This window comes from Mustela putorius, unplaced genomic scaffold (assembly GCF_011764305.1).
Source record: "Mustela putorius furo isolate JIRA1106 unplaced genomic scaffold, ASM1176430v1.1 tig00000460_pilon_pilon_pilon, whole genome shotgun sequence".
NCBI classification, from domain to species: domain Eukaryota; kingdom Metazoa; phylum Chordata; class Mammalia; order Carnivora; family Mustelidae; genus Mustela; species Mustela putorius.
Genome location: NW_025421389.1, coordinates 20254080 through 20271450, shown reverse-complemented (window position 1 = coordinate 20271450; position 17371 = coordinate 20254080). Strand labels below are relative to the sequence as shown.

General features: G+C 57.1%; 2 protein-coding genes across 4 annotated transcripts in view; one reads left to right on the top strand and one right to left on the bottom strand.

The window, feature by feature from the left end:
• CBL (Cbl proto-oncogene) overlaps window positions 1–8930 on the top strand; it is an 82477-nt gene extending 73547 nt beyond the window's left edge. For both annotated transcript variants that reach the window (XM_004750034.3, XM_045080432.1), the window contains one exon: window positions 649–8930. In XM_004750034.3, the coding sequence (XP_004750091.1) occupies window positions 649–929 (281 nt within the window). In that variant the 3' untranslated portion in view covers window positions 930–8930. The remainder of the gene's footprint in view (window positions 1–648) is intronic.
• A 319-nt stretch (window positions 8931–9249) lies between these two features.
• MCAM (melanoma cell adhesion molecule) lies at window positions 9250–16823 on the bottom strand. 2 transcript variants are annotated; one of them, XM_013054960.2, is made up of 16 exons: window positions 16700–16823; window positions 14794–14918; window positions 14486–14693; window positions 14335–14405; window positions 14152–14239; window positions 13113–13292; window positions 12888–13009; window positions 12642–12804; window positions 12428–12546; window positions 12215–12356; window positions 11918–12039; window positions 11683–11824; window positions 11524–11595; window positions 11159–11306; window positions 10723–10840; window positions 9250–10230 (listed from the first exon to the last, which is right to left on the bottom strand). In XM_013054960.2, the coding sequence occupies exons 1-16, from the start codon at window positions 16764–16766 to the stop codon at window positions 10201–10203; spliced, it is 1917 nt and encodes a 638-aa protein (XP_012910414.2). In that variant the 5' UTR covers window positions 16767–16823; the 3' UTR covers window positions 9250–10200. The 2 variants fall into 2 exon arrangements, with proteins under 2 accessions (XP_012910414.2, XP_012910415.1); XM_013054961.2 differs by lacking the exon at window positions 10723–10840.
• Between the last annotated feature and the right edge of the window lie 548 nt (window positions 16824–17371).

The following is a 17371-nucleotide window of genomic DNA, read 5'->3' as shown; positions in this document are numbered from 1 at the left end:
GGAGGGCATGCGGGTTCTGGAAAGCACACTGAGCGGGCTTGGAGCCAGGCTGCACTTGGGCCTTGACTGTCAAGGGCTGCCCTTGCACCTGTGCCTGCCTGGAAGGGGGTAGCACCCAGGGTTGCTGCCACGCTGGAAACTGAAGCCCGAGCTCAGGACAGCTGGCGAAAGAGAGACAGCATCCAGCTGCCCAGGGAGGCGGTGACCCCACCCACCCAGCCTCGCTTCCTGCTGCTCAGGGGCAGCTCAGGCTTCCTTCTGTTCTCCTTCTTTGTCAGAGGAGACGTTTAGCGTCCTCTCTGGCCCCATCTGAAACGTTATTTTTAATCGTCCCAGCACTACCGTGCATGAATACTTGTTGCAGAATGTGTAAAGCACAACGATGTAGATAGAAGTGTCTGAACTCGGGGCAGCAGTGTCCCCAACAGCAGAGCAGGCAGACAGTATATTTAGAAGGTGGCTCCTGCCAGGAGGGAGGAGGAGGCGGAGGTTTGCTGCCACAACCCTGGAACCTGTAGAGCCCGGCTCTTTGAGAGCCCAGGTACCCCGTTGCAGTAGGTCATCTCGGTCCTAGGACACTGTTCTTACTGCCCTTAAAGGGCGGCTCCCCCCCAGATTTGCACCTCTTTTCTGTTTGATTTCTTCTAGACTTCACTGAGGGTTCCCAAGTTCCTGAAAGGCCTCCCAAGCCGTTCCCTCGGCGAATCAACTCAGAACGGAAAGCAGGCAGCTGTCAGCCGGGTGCCGCCGCCACCGCCGCCGCCTCCTCGCCGCAGCTCTCCAGTGAGATCGAGAGCCTCATGAGCCAGGGCTACTCCTACCAGGACATTCAGAAGGCCCTGGTCATTGCCCACAACAACATCGAAATGGCCAAGAACATCCTCCGGGAATTTGTTTCTATCTCGTCTCCTGCCCACGTCGCCACCTAGCAGAGCCCTCCCCGCTGTGGCATCAGGACCAGTGAGCCGGGTGCTGTCCCCTGGGCGGCCCCTCAGAGGGCAGAGGTTCCTCGGGAGACTTCACAGTGAAGTCTGGCCCTCTCTGGGATTCCACGTCTGTGGTTCCAAGATTTCAAAACCGTGGAATGAACGTGGAGCAGCTAGTGTGTTTTACTTTGCTTTGAGAGTGGATTTGAAGGTGTCCTTCAGTCCCCAGTTAGAGTGTGGATTTTTATTAAATGGTAGCCTACCCCGGGGGAACAGTCCAAAAAGCGGTGGGAGAAGTATTGTGGTGTAAATCTTCATGGGGGACTTCAGACTTCCCTGGGTTAAGGAGTGCTTGTGCGTGTGTGTGTGTGTGTGTCTGTGGTGGCATGTGTCCTGTGATTATAAAATGAGCCTGCGGTGTGTGTTAATCCCGGGCAGGGAATTAGCACAAGAGACGTAGGAAGGAATGGTCCAGGGACCTCCATCTACTGTGGTGTGAGACCCCGCCCTGGTGTGTAGTACCGTGCCCTCGAGCTCCCCTGTGGCTTGGATTACCTTGCGCACAGCTTGAGTCTTGTATTTTTAGAACACCCTCCCTCTGTCCTTTCCCCTGTTTCTGCCTCCTCCTCCTTGTTGTTTGTGGGCCGCGGGCTTGCTCCGACCAGCCTCACTGAAGCCCAGTGGCTTACAGGATGTTCCTGATTACGTGTGATGGTGTTGGTTTGTTTGGTGGATAGACGGGGCAAGGAAAAGTACTGTTGCTGCATCATCACAGTCCTGTGTGATCCTAGCGGCTAACACTGGTCACTCCAAAGCACTGTTTCCATAGGAACGTTGATTCTGTGACAATGAGATGTTTTAATTATCCTAATGACGTAATGACTGATCTGAGATAGAGGCCTTCAGATACATTCCATGCCCTCCCAGAAGACAGTCTGTGGGAGTCCGTTGCCTTCCTGCCAGGTGTGTGTTCTCATGTAGGTCACGGGCGTTTGTCCTTACTGGGAAGAGAAGAACATTTGTTCGCAGTCTGGCTTTCTGGCCTGTATGCCACCAAACTTTCAGGAGCTTCCTTTTCATGCTCCTGCCCTTGTTATGCAGAAGATGCACAAAATAGATAGGATTCATCAGTTTGGTTTTTCTTCCCAGTGAGTCAGTTCCAACTTGTGTGGGCACCTCCCTTGGAACGTGAGCCAGGTTATACTTTCAGAAGAGGCTTTTGTCCTTGCCCTTGAAGGGGAGGGGATGGCACCCTTGGTAGCACAGCATTTTGCTGGTAATTAGCACCAGTCCTCCCCTGGCACCACCGACGATGTGGTTTTCTCTTTTGCCCGCGGCTTTGGGAACGGAGCATCTCTTCCCCTCTTTTCGCCACACCGGTCCTCTGTGCTCTTCACAGACCTCATTCTCTATAGTAATGACAGGTCCCAAAGTGCGACAAACACCTTCGGGGGTGGGGGATTCAGAGATGGGACGAAAAGCCCAGCAGCTGGTGTGCGTGCGGGTTTGTGAGGAAGATTCGGAGTCCAGCATGGGGGGCCGTGAATCGGTTCCGGTAAGGTAATGCGAAATGAGCCCCGGTCAGAGTGCTCTGGCCGGTCTTTGCTGACTTCCCTAGCAGGCCGTACCCTCCTGTGCAGCAGAAGCAAACCTACTCTTTGATACATCTGCCCTCCTCAAAGTTAAATCATGCTTTTGTCTTTAGATCCAGACAGAAATGAATCTCTCGAGGTCCATTTTCTTTCCCGTGTTTCCGTCTGTGGATTCTTCTCTCATTCCGTCCTGATTCTTCTCTTTGCTTTTGGCTCTTCCTAGACCTTTTGGCTTTATGCTCTTGGCTCAGAGCCATTTACATTCCCAGGGTAGATGGTACTGGACCTCTTGTCCATAGTCTCTGGCCCCCCAGTGTCTGCTCAGCGTGGCCGGGAGCAGCAGCCCTGCCCGGGCGCACCTGGGAGCGGGACAGTGGCAGTCACTGGGAAGCAGTGACCTAGCGTCTCCTTCTAAGAGCGAGTAAGGAGCCTGTTTGATTTGTGGTTAACACTCAGTTTGCTTTTTGTTTAGATGCTTTTTGTTTAGAGTCAGGGAAAGAACTAGGGAAGATGGCAGCATTTTTCCTGCCTGTCCACACTGGAGGTTTTCCTTGTCTGCAGACCTCGTCCACAGTCTGAAGGTGTGTCAGGAGAACAGAGCCCTGGTTCTGCATATCTCTTGCCTGTTCGGTGTATCCCACATCTTCTCTGGAGAGTCTTTCCTTACTCATATAGGCCAAGGGCAGGTTCATCCCTTTTTTCCTAATTGAGTACCCCTGTTCCTCCCGGGGTGGGTCCTGAGACCGGGCTGTCAAGACCCTAAGGTCAGACATATGCATCAGTGACTGGCTTGCTGGGTGGCTGTGCGCTGCGGGCCTGGGCTTCCCACGTGTTAGACCGTTCTGGGAGGTTTGCTCTCTTTGGGTGCTCTGAGGACAAACCTCAACCATGCCTGAGACCGCCATCGTCCCCTCAGGAAAGTTTCCACGTGGGCATTTGTCTTGAGGGGACTTCCAGAATTTCAATTTCTTCACTTTTCCTTGGACTAAGGCACAAATAACCCTTCTTCATCTTCCGGTTGTATGGCAGTTTCTAATTCTGTGCTCTGCTCGGAATTTAAAATTGCCCTTTCAGAAGTGGACTCTGAGTTCTGCCAGTTTGGGCAGACCCCTCCCCTCTCTCCCTCCGAATTCAGGGTGGTTCCTTCTCTGGTCCCTTCCCAGGAGGATGAGGTAAAAGCACTTAGGGGTTTTGTCAGATGCATTCGGATCTTCTCTTCAGTGCGGTCTCCTGCTTTCCCTCTGTCTTTCTGGCTTGGTCTACGCAGTCTGCCTCGTCGTCGTCTGGGGTCTGCTCGGCAGTAGGTCATCCGCTGCCCCTGCCAGGGTCCTTCTGCTCAGGTAAAGGGTTCTCAAGTGGGAAGACCTGTGGGCTCTGTGATGTACCTCCCTTGAAGAAATGAAGAGATTGGGCAGTTTCTCGTCTCAGTGTTTACCTGTTAATGTAAATAGTGCTCTGTACCTGTGGATGGTCATTCTCCTCCCCTGGCCCTCTGGCCCCCCACAGCCCCCGCCTCCCCACACTCTGCCCTTCTGTTCTCTTACCCACACAGCCCCAGGGCCCAGAATGGGGGAGAGTGCTCCTTGTATCAGTTAGCTGTTCTGTGGATTAAAATTTTTGGAAGGGAGTCGCTATTCTTCATACTTAAAAGTATTTATTTTCTCTGTAGAAAAGTAAAATATAACCCATGGTCCACACAGCAAACATACAAATGAGTTTTTGTAAATTTGTTAGCAGAGTAGGGACCAAGCTCTGTGTTCCCTTTAAGGCACCATTAACAAGATCCGCACCTTTTTTGGGTGGTCGGTGCAGGTGTTGATGCAGAATATTTTCCTACCTCACGTCGTGACAGTCAGGGTTACAGACCTTCTTCCTAAACTGCGACTTTCCCTTCCTGCCATTGGCTTCTCTGACTCCAGTGGCCCCTGGCCTGGAAAGAGCGGCCTTTGGACCACTGGCCCCGCTGTGTACCCATTAGCCTGTTCGTTTGGCAGATATTAGTGACTCCCAGGTGCCAGCAGTGCCAGCTCCGCGCTCTTCCCTCCCACTACGTGCAGATTTCCCGATGCCCGTATATTGTACTTGCTGGCTCACCTTTCCCTTTGGCCCTGGGATTGCCCTTCCTGGAAGAGCGTGCAGTGTGTATTCACAGCTCTTTTCATGGAGCCATGGGTTTCCTTGTAGAACTGTCCTGCGTAAAAGCAATTCAGGGCTCTCCCATGAACCCCCGGTTGTCTTCCCAGAGCCTTGATGACATCTGGGAGATTTGGCAGCGGTCTTCTGGGTACCCACCGGCTTGGATGCGTTTCAGTGGAATCTTTGTGGTGGGTTGAGGAGCATATTGGCTCAGAGTTGCCGAGTAGGGCAGTTAAATGTTTAAGCAAGGCATTTGCCCACAGTCCCCTCTCCAGTCTAGTGCCTTCCTTGATCTTTTTACTGAACTGCTTGGAGTCCCTAATCCCCCTTGTTGTAAAGTTTTCTTGTCACCCTCGTGGGACCCGTCACCATTTCCCATTCTCTTTGGGACTTGGCCCCCAGTCCTTCAACGACCTTTGCAGCTAATTCTGTGTCCTAGAAGGGCTGGAGGTGTGGGAGATGATGGTTGGAGTGTTGGAGACCCAACATCAGGGTCCTGGTCTTGCACGGATGTATGTGCTCTCCCAAGAGCCAGGCAGTAAATTAGATGGAACTCAGTCATTTCGCAGAAATGCCAGCCTTTCCCTCCCGGGATAGGAAGCTCAGGACCCTAGAACTTTGCATCAGGGTGCACACGTCAGCATGAAGGGGTCCTCGCACCACTTTAACCTCAGCCTGTGTCGTGGTCTTTCTTTACAAATGCATCAGGCCATTTGTGCACGGCGAAGGGTGCATAGGGAAAGGAGGTCACAGTCTTGTATCATTGACTGTCCTGTTTAGGAATCCTTCAGATGCAAGAAATCGGTATCCAGGCTAAAGAAAGGAGAGAATCCTCTGGATGCAGTGTATTTCACAGACCCCAGCATGGGAAGCGCCATGGGGTTTTTGCATGGAGCTGGGACTGTCGGAATTTGCACCTAGTCCTTTCTCCTGCTTGTCACGCCCCGGACTAGACACCCCATTGCCCAGGTCCACACCACCTCCTGGCTCTTGGGATCACCGTGCACAGCTTCCCAGTACCTCTTAACTCCTATTCTCAAGAAAAAATAGAGTCAGCCCAGCATGTTGCTCGGCTTTCTACCCTCATTGGTCAGCCTGGTGCAGGGGGGGGGGGGGCGGCAGTGGCCTGTCCCCTTGGGTGGGAGTTGGGGTGGGGGGTGTGCTGTTCGAGAAGAGGCTTCAGACAGGATAAATACCTTAGAAGTATTTTAGTAGCAAAACTGCTGTCCTGCTGCCCCTCCCCCCCGCTTTTTTGAGAGTGAAAAGGCAGGACACAGGACTGTATCTGGACATGGAGGAAATTCTTAGGTTTCGCTTAATTTGGGCTTCTGTCATCTTTGTTGCTTTATTTCCTATTTTAATTCCCTTTACCAGTCTTGGCATCCAAGATTTCTTACCTCCCTCTTCAGGACCAGTTTCTCCTGCTCCGGAGCTAGTCTGTTCTTGGGTGACATTTCTTCACCTTCATTCAATCTCAGGTTTTTAGTCTTCTTTTGTGCTTAGAGAGCAGATCACAAATCCCACTGTCGCCACCCATGGACTTCTGGGCTCTCCTCAGGTTTTAACGCTGAAAATATATTCGTTTTGTGGGCCTGTGGCCCGTGCCCCTCCCTGCCCGCCTCCTCACCCTTGCATTTGGTCTTTGCCTTGTGAGGAGAGCTCTGCACTAGTAGCTGTAGGCAGGCCTTCCGAGGTACCTCGGAAGCTACTTTCCTGTAGCCAGCAAGAGTATCTGGTGGCTGGGACAGTTGCCAGGACAGAAATCAGATGTAGATGTCAGCTTGGAGGAGTTTTGACTGAGAGCTCTTTAGACCAGAAACCCTGGTCTTCCCCATCCGTCGGCTTGCTTTGTGGTCTCCTATCAAAGCCTTTAATTTTTTGGATTTTGACACAACTGCTTCTGCTTGCTTAAGTGTTTTGATCTTACTTACCTCATCCTGGGGCCTGTCCCATGTTAGTAAGGCATTTCATAATTACTTGTAACTTTTTTTAAACTGTTGGAGTCGTTTGGAATACACAGAAGTAACCTAGTAATCCAAAGATACACATTGAGGCACGTGATGAAGGGTGGGGTCGCTAGCCTTTACATTTGATACTCTGGGTTCGGCTCCAGAATTAAGGACCAGAGGGACAGCAACGCCATGTGCCTCTGTCCAAGGAAATCTGGGTTGGTCTCAAAGGGGAGTACCAGTGTTTTTTGGTTCTAACAAGTACCCCGATGAAGACGTGGGGTGGTAGGGACGGAAAGAGCGAGCGCTGCGTGGAGGCTCGTTCACGTTCAGATGGGAAGGTCAGCCCTTCCGAAGGGCCAGCTGTTCACCCGGAGTAGCAGCTGTCTGCAGCTCTCCCTGCCCCTTCCCCTGGGTCGTGCTTGAGAAAAATGTGGCGGACCACTCCCTCTTTTTGTACAGGGCCAAGGCTGAAAGCCAAACTCCGCTCTCCTACTGATTAGGCAGCCAAACGGATCAGCAGAGTTGTGATCACCCGGCTCCGTATTCCTGACTTCTTCCTGCAGGGAACGAGAGAGGCACCTCTCTTTTGCCTCACAAGTTCTCCTTCCACCCCTGCACCAGACTGGGAGACCAGGTTGGGGGGCGGGGGTGTGCTCAGGACAAGCCCCGTGTGACTCCTCAGGCCTGGCCCTGCCTCTTGCTCAGCCCCACCAGGAGGACGGGCCGGGGGTTTGAGGTGGGGTGGAGAGGATGGTGTGCAGGCCAGGCTGTGTGCCCCCACTTGGTGCCCTGAAGTCCGTGTGTGTCGCTCCCTCCTCCCTACCTACCTCTGACTCTGTTGTGGATGAGGGTGGCCGTGCTCATGGCTGGAAACTGAAGAGGCAGAGACCTATTAAGGAATCTGTAGACCACATGTTTTCTCTTCCTTGGCTTCTTTCTTCTGCTGTCTGGGTAAGCCTGTAGGCACAGTGCCCGGGAGAGCGGATGCCTCCTGACCTGCCTGTCTCTGTGTCGTGGCCTTGACCTCCTGCTGAAACATGTGGTAGAGGCATGGCAGCTAAGAGGTACCGCCTACATGTGCTTTCTGGCTGTGGTGACTTGGGATTTTTAACCTTATATATCTTTTTCCTTTATTCAAAACAGAACAATTTTTAGCACACTGAAAAAAAAAAACAAAGCCAAACATTTTGTGCCTTTCTAAGGCAGCACTGTATCCCAGGCTGCATTTTAGGACTTAATATGGAAATACCAGAGTCTTAGCTCCTCTACCTTGAGTGTCAGTCCTTACAGTCTAGGAGGGAGGAGGAGACACTGTGTGGGGCTGGGGAGAGGGCACACAGGTGTGGTGGTTCTGCTGGAAGAAGCAAGCATTACCCTGGGATCATTTGGCTCCAATCAGAATCGTAGTTAGAGGTTGAATGCTGTGTCTCCGGGAGGAGAGACTGTCCTGGGACTCCCAGGAGTGCTGTGGATGCTGCAGGTGTGCTAGCCTCCGGGTCCTGGGAAGGACCCAGCTGTGGGGCAGAGCTTAGGAAGGAGTCCTGCTGACAACGGGAGGTGGTTTCTTTGTGTCTTTCTGCTGGATCCCAAACTGGCCTAGGCCTCCTGCCTCTCCCTTCAGACTTGGCTTTTCTTTTATTTGAAGACTTCAGTCTTAAAGCATTAAGCAGCCAGTGCCCTCGTTGGGGGCCTGTTTTCCCCTGGGAAAGGCAGCAAGGCTCACTTGCCAGAGCCTGGCCTCAGGATTGTGGCCACTGTAGGTTTCAGCAAAGGAAAAAGGAAAAAAATGTTTTCTTCATGGTATTTTACTTCTCCCTTTCCCTTTTCAATTCTTCCCTGCCTTTAACTAATAAGGAATTGGGGAAAGAATTCTTTTTCAAGTCCTCCCTCTTTAGGATTTTGACATTCTTGGCCTGGGTGGGGCTGAGGAGAACTCGATGCTTTCTCCAGAATAAAGAGTCCCAATTTGTATATCAGTGTTAAAAATAAGACAAAAACTTAGATGAGATTTTTGTGGACTATTTTAAAAAATGTGTCATTAATATAAAAAAAAATTTATATTAGCAGTATTTAATCATTCTCACCTGTAAAGAGTAAGGAAAACAGAAGGTAAATATTCTTACAGAGAAGAGCAGAGCTTTAAGATTCATTTTCGATTTTAAGTCCCTTTTGTTTTGCCAGTGTATTAATGTTTAGAGGTCTGTTATACTAATGTTATTTATTAATTTTTTTTTCATTTCCATACACAGTTAACTAAAGAGCTTTTTCAAGCACCCATGTCTATAAAAAAAAAAATATTTTTAAATAAAGTTTCTTTTGTTGTAGCCAACTGGAGTTCTTGCTCTTCCACAGGGGGGGGGAAGCGACAGACAGACTCGGCCTGCCCCATCCTCACGGTGAGTCTGCTGCTACCCCAAGGCAGGTCTGCACATGACAGAGTGACAGAGTGAAGGGCCAGCTTGGCCTGGCTGCCGCTGAGAAGGGCTGTGGTCCTCTGGGAGCTCGAGCCGTTTGCTCAGAAGCAGAGGTAACCCCTCGTCCCCACTCCCAGATGCAAAGGGTTTCGTGTTCCTTTTGGTGGGATGCCAGATCCCAGGGCCCCAGGCTGCAGTGGCAACATGATGAATCAAAATCACTGTGAGGTTTCTGGGACAATTAAGCTTTATTTTTCATATATATATATACACACATATATATATAAAGGAAATTTGCAAATTTACAGACAACCTAACAAAACCACATATACATACACTCACACACGCACACATAGACCCATACACACCCCGAAGCTCCAGCCAAGCCCGCCTCTTATCCCTAAGTACCATTCTCCCGTGAGGGCCCTTCTTGCCAGGACGTAATCCCCTTAGCTCAGTTTGTAGAAGTTTGGTGCTAGTGTAATTATAGTCTTAATCCTCCTAAAGGACAGTCTGAACCTCATCTGTCCCCTAACCTTTCAGTCTGACATGACCTGCTGCCTGGGCAGTAGGAGCCAAACTTGGGGGTGCGGGCTGTTGGGCTCAATGGCCTAACTCTGGAGAACTGCCCAACTTCCTCTCTGCAGGGACGAGATACACCCAGCACCTCTTAGGGAATGACACCATTCCCGGTTTCTGCCCCGAGAAAGGTGGGTCACAGTAGGACCTGAAGCATGCAGGCAGCTGCTTGTCATAAAGGCTGGGGAACTCTAGAACCGGCGTGAGAGGGGCTTGTGCCCCGTGAGTCCTCACTTCGGTGACACAACTGACCAACAAAGCCAGCCTTTGAGGCAGGAACCAGACAAACCGACTGCCTAATCAGGCTGGCAGAAGTCAGGTATGTGTGTCCACAATCCACATACAGAGAGAACGTGGTCTGCGAGACACTCTCTCCCGCCCCCAGGATGCCGAGGCCCCTCCCTGGGATGAGCATCACCCAACAGAGTGAGCCGGTGGCAGGTTGGTCCCCGACGATGGGCCTGCAGGCCAGCTGGGGCAGGGGGCCTTCTCCACAGCCCGCTGTAGAGGCCTGGGTGGTCATCCTGAGCGCTGGGAGGGAGAGGGTGAGCAGAGGGCACAAACGATCCAGGCGGGAGGGGCGCTCAGTGGGGTGAGTGGGCTAGTGCCTCAGATCGATGTATTTCTCTCCCTAGAAGTGGGTGTAGAGAACAGGTAAGGGGGGAGAACAGGTAAGGGGGGTGTGTGCGGCGGGGACAGGGACAGGAGCCTGAGGTGGGTGAGCGCTGGAGGGACGAGGGACTGAAGCCAAAGCTGATGGACTAGGCGTGGGAGGGAAGCAGCGGGAGGGGGTGGTGGGGCAGGGTGGGAGAGCCTAGGCCCCCGAACCGGACTGGCCACACTGCACCTGGTGACCTGAGCCACGGCACTTCAGGAAAGGTGGTGACAAAGTATTTGCTCTCGGGCCTGGGAGCTACCCCTTCTCCGGGGTCCCTGTGCCACTCGCCTCACCCTACCATCTGGGACTAGTGTTAGGAAGCCAAGAAGGGCCTGCTCCCAGTCTCCAACAGAGGAGGAGGAAGGGGGGAGACTGTTAGTGTTCGGGGACACGAGAGCCATCAGCCCCGGCTGCTCCCGATCCCTGAAGCTGGGTCAGGCGCTGGCCTTGGGCTCTGCCTCCTACCTGGTCTCCGGGCGCCCTCTGGTCACGGCTGCTGCCCTGTAGGAGGCCCATCTCTTCTGGGAGCTTATCTGACTTAACTTCAACTACAAATTCGCTCTTACGAGACGGGGGCAGCATGCTGGGAGGGAGGGAGGGAGGCAAGAAGTTGGCATCTCGGGCAAGGAAAGGGAGGCTCATTGAGAAAGACTCTGGACTGGGCGATGAGGTACTCTGGGGCTGGCTCAGGGAAGAGGAACAGGCGATGAATGGAGAGGAAGTGTGGGTGATGGCAGCTGGCCAGTGGGCAGGAAAGCGGGGAGCACTCACACCCAGTGTCCCCCTCCTGCTCTGAAGGGGCGAGGGGGCAGGGGGGCGGGCAGGGAATGTCCCTGCCCAGGCAACAAGCTGGGAAGCGCGCGATTGGGTGGGGGCGCAGGGCGCTGGGTACCCGGCTTACATCTCCTGCTTGCCTGACCGCCCACAGGGCAGCTTGCCCTTCTTGTAGAAGAAATAGAGGACAGCACCCAGCACAGCCAGGACCAGGACGCACACGGTCACGGCCACGATGGCCACGCCCTTGCTTTCAGGCTCCGGCAGCTTCTTCTCTGTCCCACAAAGATGCTCCGGGTCACTCCCAGCCCCAGGCAGCCCTGACGCCACCATGCCCCACCCCACCCAACCCCTCCACCCCACTTGACCACAGCCCAGGACTGATGGAAGATGGGCCCCTGCTCACCTTTCTGAACAGGGTTCCCGGGGGAAGGGTCAGGGCAGGAGGCGACTGCCCGGCCATCACCCTACTCTTGTGCCAGGACTGCTTACCTGTGGAGGTGCCGTTGGCTCGGACAGAGGGGCTGACAGTGGACGTGCTGAGGCCAGTGCTTCTGCTGGAGTCTGGTGAGTGGTGAAAGGGATTGGGGGGGGTTAGGAAAAGCACACGCTCGTGCCCATGCCTGCCATGCCGCAGGACGAGGCCCTTACCCAGCTCCAGGAAAATGGTGGTGGTGTTTCTGCCCAGGGAGTTGGAGGCCACACACTCAGCACCTGTCCTCAACAGCTCTGGGGTCACAAGGACACTCAGGACGCTCAGGACGCTCTGTGGCTCTTGGTCTTGTTCCTGTGCCTACAGGATGGGGACGCCGCTCAGGGAGGGGGGCGCGGGGAGGGTGCCCGTGTCCCGCAGCAGAGCCTCAGCAGGGGCGGTGGGCCTGCTCACCATGCCCTCGACGCTCCAGGAGATGGTGGGCCGGGGATGTCCCGAGGCTTCGCAAGACAGATTCAACACTGCATTCTCCTGCACCCACATCCTCTTCTCCTTCTGTGTCATCCATGGGGACCCTTAGGAAGAGAGCGCTACGGGTGTGGCAGCGAACTCTGCCAGCCTGCCTCCCCGTCCCCACCGGAGCACGCCAGGGCAGCAGGAAGAGGGTTTCCATCCTCCAAGGAGCTTGAAACCACCCAGTCCTAGGGAGCTCCACGGGGTGGCCTGATCTCTGCCCCGAGGGCTTCTCACCAAAAATGGCCACGTGGACCAGCTGCGTGCGGTTCAGGCCGGGGACGCTGGGCACGGATGCCATGCAGCGGTAGCCTCCCCCTGCCTCACGTTTCAGGTTGTGTAACTGGAGCAGAGGCCCCTCCGTCAGCACCTGGCCTGTCTGGGGGCACAGATGGGTCAGGGCCTTGCTCCCAGCCCCATGCAGCCCGTAGCCCCAGATCCTCTGGGTACCTTTTCTCTCAGCCACTGGAACTGCACGGCTTGGTTGCTCTCCGCCTCACAGCTGAGGACGAGGCTGCCGCCCTCCTGGCTCTCCGGGGCTGCAGGGCTCACCCGCACAGCAGACACATCTGGGGACAGAGCAATGCTCTCAGCCTGGGTGGGGTGGGCCGAATTCCCTCTTGCCCCCGCCTGGTCCCCCCATCCCGGGCCCCTGGCCCCTCACAGTTCACCAGCAGCTCCTGTTGGTCGCTCAGCAGTGATGCCATGGTTTCCAAGTCCAGGCCCTGACACTGATAGAGGCCACTGTGCTCCTTCTGGGCAGACTCCAAGACCAGGACCCCGTTGTCTTCGGGCGTCATCTCCTCCACCTCCTTGGTGCTAAGGTTCTGGGGAAGAGGAGAGAGGTGAGCCAAGTGCGCCTCCAGCCACTCCCGCGGCCCCCACGACCCTAGCAAGGCGCCCTCCGCACCTGCTTGCTGATGGTGAAGTGGGGCGGGGGGTTGCCGTCCGCCAGACACCTGATTTCCACGCGGTCCCCTTCCTTCAGCGCTCCCACGGGCTCCACCTCCAGCCACACCTTCTCCGCCGGGTCTGAGAAGCACAGGGGGTGGCCCTCAGCCCCAGAGCCGTCCCCACACTGGGGAGCTGGCTGGGGCTGCCACCAGCCTCGGCCCAGGGCCACGCTGGGACTCACAGAAAACCTGAACGCTGACTTCCCGAGACTCCTTCATGTGGTTGCCGCTGGGCAGCCGGTAGCTGAGCTCACAGTAAAACAGGGCGTCCTTGTCTGCTGTCACCAGCTGTGCCTTCAGAACGCTCACCAAGGTGTACAGACCACTCGACTCCACGATCTGGGACGATTGAATATAAACCCCTGGCGGGACAGAGAAGGGGGAGAAGAGCTCAGCCTCCGCCTTGCCTCCGGCCCAGGGTCCCCTGGGGTTCTCTGAGGGGGCACCTGGAGAGGGACCCCTGCCCACCCCGCGACCCTTCAGCTCAGTGGTTCTGTGTATCTCGGCATCTAGCTATGCCCCCGACACCCGCACACACACAGGGAGGGGGTGCCACACTCCAGATGTCCACCAGCCGGGGACTCCCCTCCACCATCCCCATGGTAGGCGATCCTGGACCGGGGGCAGAGAACCATCAGCCACACAGGCTGTGCTGGAAAGACTTCCAGGACTGACGGTCCAAAGAAAAATTACCGTGTGGTGACATATGTCACACTGAGCCACTGAGGTCAGGGCCGCTCAACCTCAGTGCAACCTTAGGTGGGGGTCGGGGGCTGTCCCGAGTACTCTGGGATGTTTAGCAGCAGCTCCCCTCTGCATCCCCCCACTAGGTGCCTGCAGCCCCTCTCCATTCACGACAACCAAAAATATCCCCAGACGTGGCTGAGCATCCCCAAGGGGGAGCAGCTATGTCCCTGGTCGAGAACCACTGCTTCAGCTGATAAAACAATAAAGCCTTCGTGTGCCCAAGATATATTTCTGTGTATGAGTAAGTACCCCGAAACTGACTGGAAAGAACAAACACTGACAGCAGAGATGACTTCTGGGAGGGGACCGGGGGCAGGAAGGCAATTTTCCTTGCAGATCTAATGTGCAGTTTAAAATCTCATGAAAAGATTTTCAGACATCACTTGTAAATTGAAGCAAACAAAGCCCAAGGACGGGGGCGGGCCCTGTGTGGTGCCATCAGCATGGCTTCCGAGGGCTCAGAGGGCGACTCACGGTCCTTCTCCTCCTTCAGGGAGTGGCCATTCTTATACCAGATGACTTGAGGAAGGGGGTACCCATTTTTCCCCACACAGGTGGCCACCTGAGGAGGACAGGGTATGAGTCTCCCTGCGGCGAAGGCCCCCCCCCCCAAAACTCCCGCCCCCAGGCTCCTGCTTCCCACCTGGCCAATCTCACCTCCTCAGGCTCCTTACTGCTCACCGAGATGCCCAAGGGATTCACCTGGATAGTCGGCTCCTCCGGGGCTTCTACAAGAGAAGGAAATGAGGGGCCGGAACCTCCATCGCGGGCCACCCTCACGCCCCACGAAGCCCGGCGAGGCACTCACTGTAGACCCGGAGTTGGATGCGGTGCTCCTGGGACTGAGGGCGCTTGACCTGGCACAGGAAGATACGCTCATCTTGGGGGGTGACATGGCTCAGGACCAGCGCGGTCCCTCTGTCCTGCAGGCTGAGCCGCTGCTGGTACTCGCCAGGTTCACTCTGGCCCTGGCCCTTGCGCACGCGGAAGATGAGCGTCGGCTTCTCCTTGTGCACCTGAGGGCCGGTGTGCGAGGGGACGTGAGGGTCCCCTGCAGGAGGGGTACGGCCTCCCGCCACCCCAACAGCTCTCCAGGGCCCAAAGCCCCGCACTCACAGAAAACCAGTCCACGTGGCTGAAGTTGCTCTGGGAATGGGAGGAGCCGCACGTCAGAAGTGCCGTGCCGCCCACTTCCGCCTCCACCTGCTCGGGGACAGGGGGCTCCGCCTCTCCCGGCACACCTGGGGGTAGAGGAGGGGCCATCCCAGCCCTGGGTCAACTCCAGCTGCTCTCCATGGCCTCCCCTCACACCCTCTGCTTTGCAGCTGTTCCCCCTGCCGCTTGCAAGGGTCCGGAGGGGGCTCTGGCTTCCTAACCTTCAATCCCTCTCTCTACCTGCTGCCCCAAGCAGCCCGTTCCGGGGAGCTGAAGGTCACTGCCTCTGGTCATTGCAGCTGAAACCCTGAGCACCAAGCATCTTCCAGATGAGGCTGACAGAGGGGCAACCCAGGCTCTGGGCCAAGAGGAAGGCCCCTTTCCTTCCAGGCCCCCACCTCTTCCAGTGAGCTCAGAGTATGGGAATGCAAGGCATGTGCCAGCCTGCGCCACACAGGCCCCTTTGTGTCCCCATGCCGAGGGGAAGACATCGCCACTCTGCCCCCCAAAGAGCCCTCCCCAAATTTCCTGCAAGACCCAGTGGGCCAACCCTGGCCAGAAGCTCCCATCACATTCTCCCTAAGCAGTACCTCTATGAACATCCCACAAACTCAGAGGACCCCATCCTGGGAGTATTGTGAGCATGGAGGGGTCAGAATCTCCCCCAGGGGTCAGGCCAAGGGCCAGGCAATGGGCAAGAGTGACGTCAGTGGTGCCGCGTGCTGCCTGCCCTGTGAGGAGATGATGTCACTCACTACCATCTGGCCGGCCTCTGGGGTGCCCTAGCTGTTGCCCTGGACTGGCTCGGGCACAGGGAGGGCAGATGGAGTGGTCTGCAACCAGGAGCAGAGGCCTCGGATCCCTGACTCCGTTTCCCCAGAGCTAAAGGAGCAGGGCGGGGTGGGGCTAGATCTGCTGCTGCGGGGGAGCCCAGTTTAGCCCTTTCCCCAGAAACACAGCTTGGGAGCCAGCAGCCGGGGGAGGAGGGACCCCAGGGACACTGTAGGCACTGGGCATGAGGCCAGGGAGCTGGGTACTGCCTAGCCCTCCCCTTCCCCAGCCGGACAGCGGCTGGGACCAGGGAAAAGAAGCCAAGAGAAACGCGCGACACCGCCGCAGGCCATACAAGGGCAGTGTGCACCCGGGAGCGCAGGGCTCCCAGGCAGTTCCAGAAAGAAACTCCGAGGTGCAGGGGCGCTCTTCCCACCTGAATGTGCTCCCATTCCCGGAGACGTAACGGATCTGGGGCACTTCCACTCAGGGCACCATCAATCCCTCGTTTCTGGCTCCTTTGATCCGTCACCCGGGTAGGCACGAGGCGACCCACGCCGTCCCCCAGCTCCTGCCAACGCCCTGCTCCGGTGGGAGCCGCTGTCCCTCCCCTCCCTCGCTCACCTCCAACCTGGCTCCAAGCCCAGGCGGGAGAGGAGGCGTCCGCGCACCCCCTCCCGCTAAGCAAGCTGCCTTTTTACAGCAACAGGCGGGCGCAGAATTCGGGATTTGGAGATGCACTCTAGCTGCGCCGCCGCGGCCGCTTCAGCCGCGCGGCCCCCAGAGCCGGCACCTGAGGCAGAGGTCTCCCCAGCCCACCGAGAGGCTCGGCCCCACCCCTTCCCGCTCCGGGCGGCAGCCTCCTCCCCGCCTTCCCGGTCGTCCTCCCGGGATACTCCAGAATCCAGGCTGCGAACTGGCTGCAAAGAAGAGTTGCACGCGCGCGAGGCACCCGGGCGCCGGCGAGAAGCGCGCGCCGGAGCGCAGAGCCCCGCACCGCGCTGCCAGCTCCGCCGCCCGGCACGCCCCGCCGAAGACCCCCCACTGCCTGTCCCGGGCCGTTCGGGGCGCGGGCCCCACCTCCGAAGCCACTCACCCGCGGCGCGGCGACTGCAGCAGCAGGCAGCGAGCAGAAGGGCGCAGACCAGCCCGGACGGTCCCATGCTTCCCGGCCAGAGGGCGAGCGCCTACTGAGCGAGCCGCCGGCGGCCGGGGGCTGACGTCAGGGGGGCGGGGGAGGGGGCCCGGCCCGCCCCGCCCCGCGCAGCCCCCCGCCCCCGCCGCCGCTCCGTGGGGGCGGGCCCGGAGCTGCGCCCGGCCGCTCGGCCCCTGCTAGGCCGGGCCGGCTGCCCAGCTCCCGCGCCCCCCCCCCCCGCCCACCCCGGGCTTGGGTCGGCAGAGGGGGCAGTGACAGGTGTCTCGAGGCCGGGCCGGCTGGCCGAGGCGGCGGCGAGGAGAGGCTGGCTAGGATGCCCAGAGTCACGCCAGGTCAGAACCAGCGGTGCTCACCCCCGCGCATTCCCTGGCAGCCTGTGTGGCCCTAGCGGGCCGCGGGGCGGAGAAGCAGCAGACCGGGTCCTCCTCTTCCCGCCGCCGCCCCGCCGGACCCCTGCCACAGAGAAACTGGACGGCCTCGGTCGCTTCCCAGAACGATTGCACCACTGCGGCTGCCGCCGGCCTGGCACTGTCCCCAAGCCTCGCACACCCCCAGCCTCGCAGTGCCGGCAGCTTTGAGGGAAGAACCCCGGGGCCGGTGCCACAGACCCAG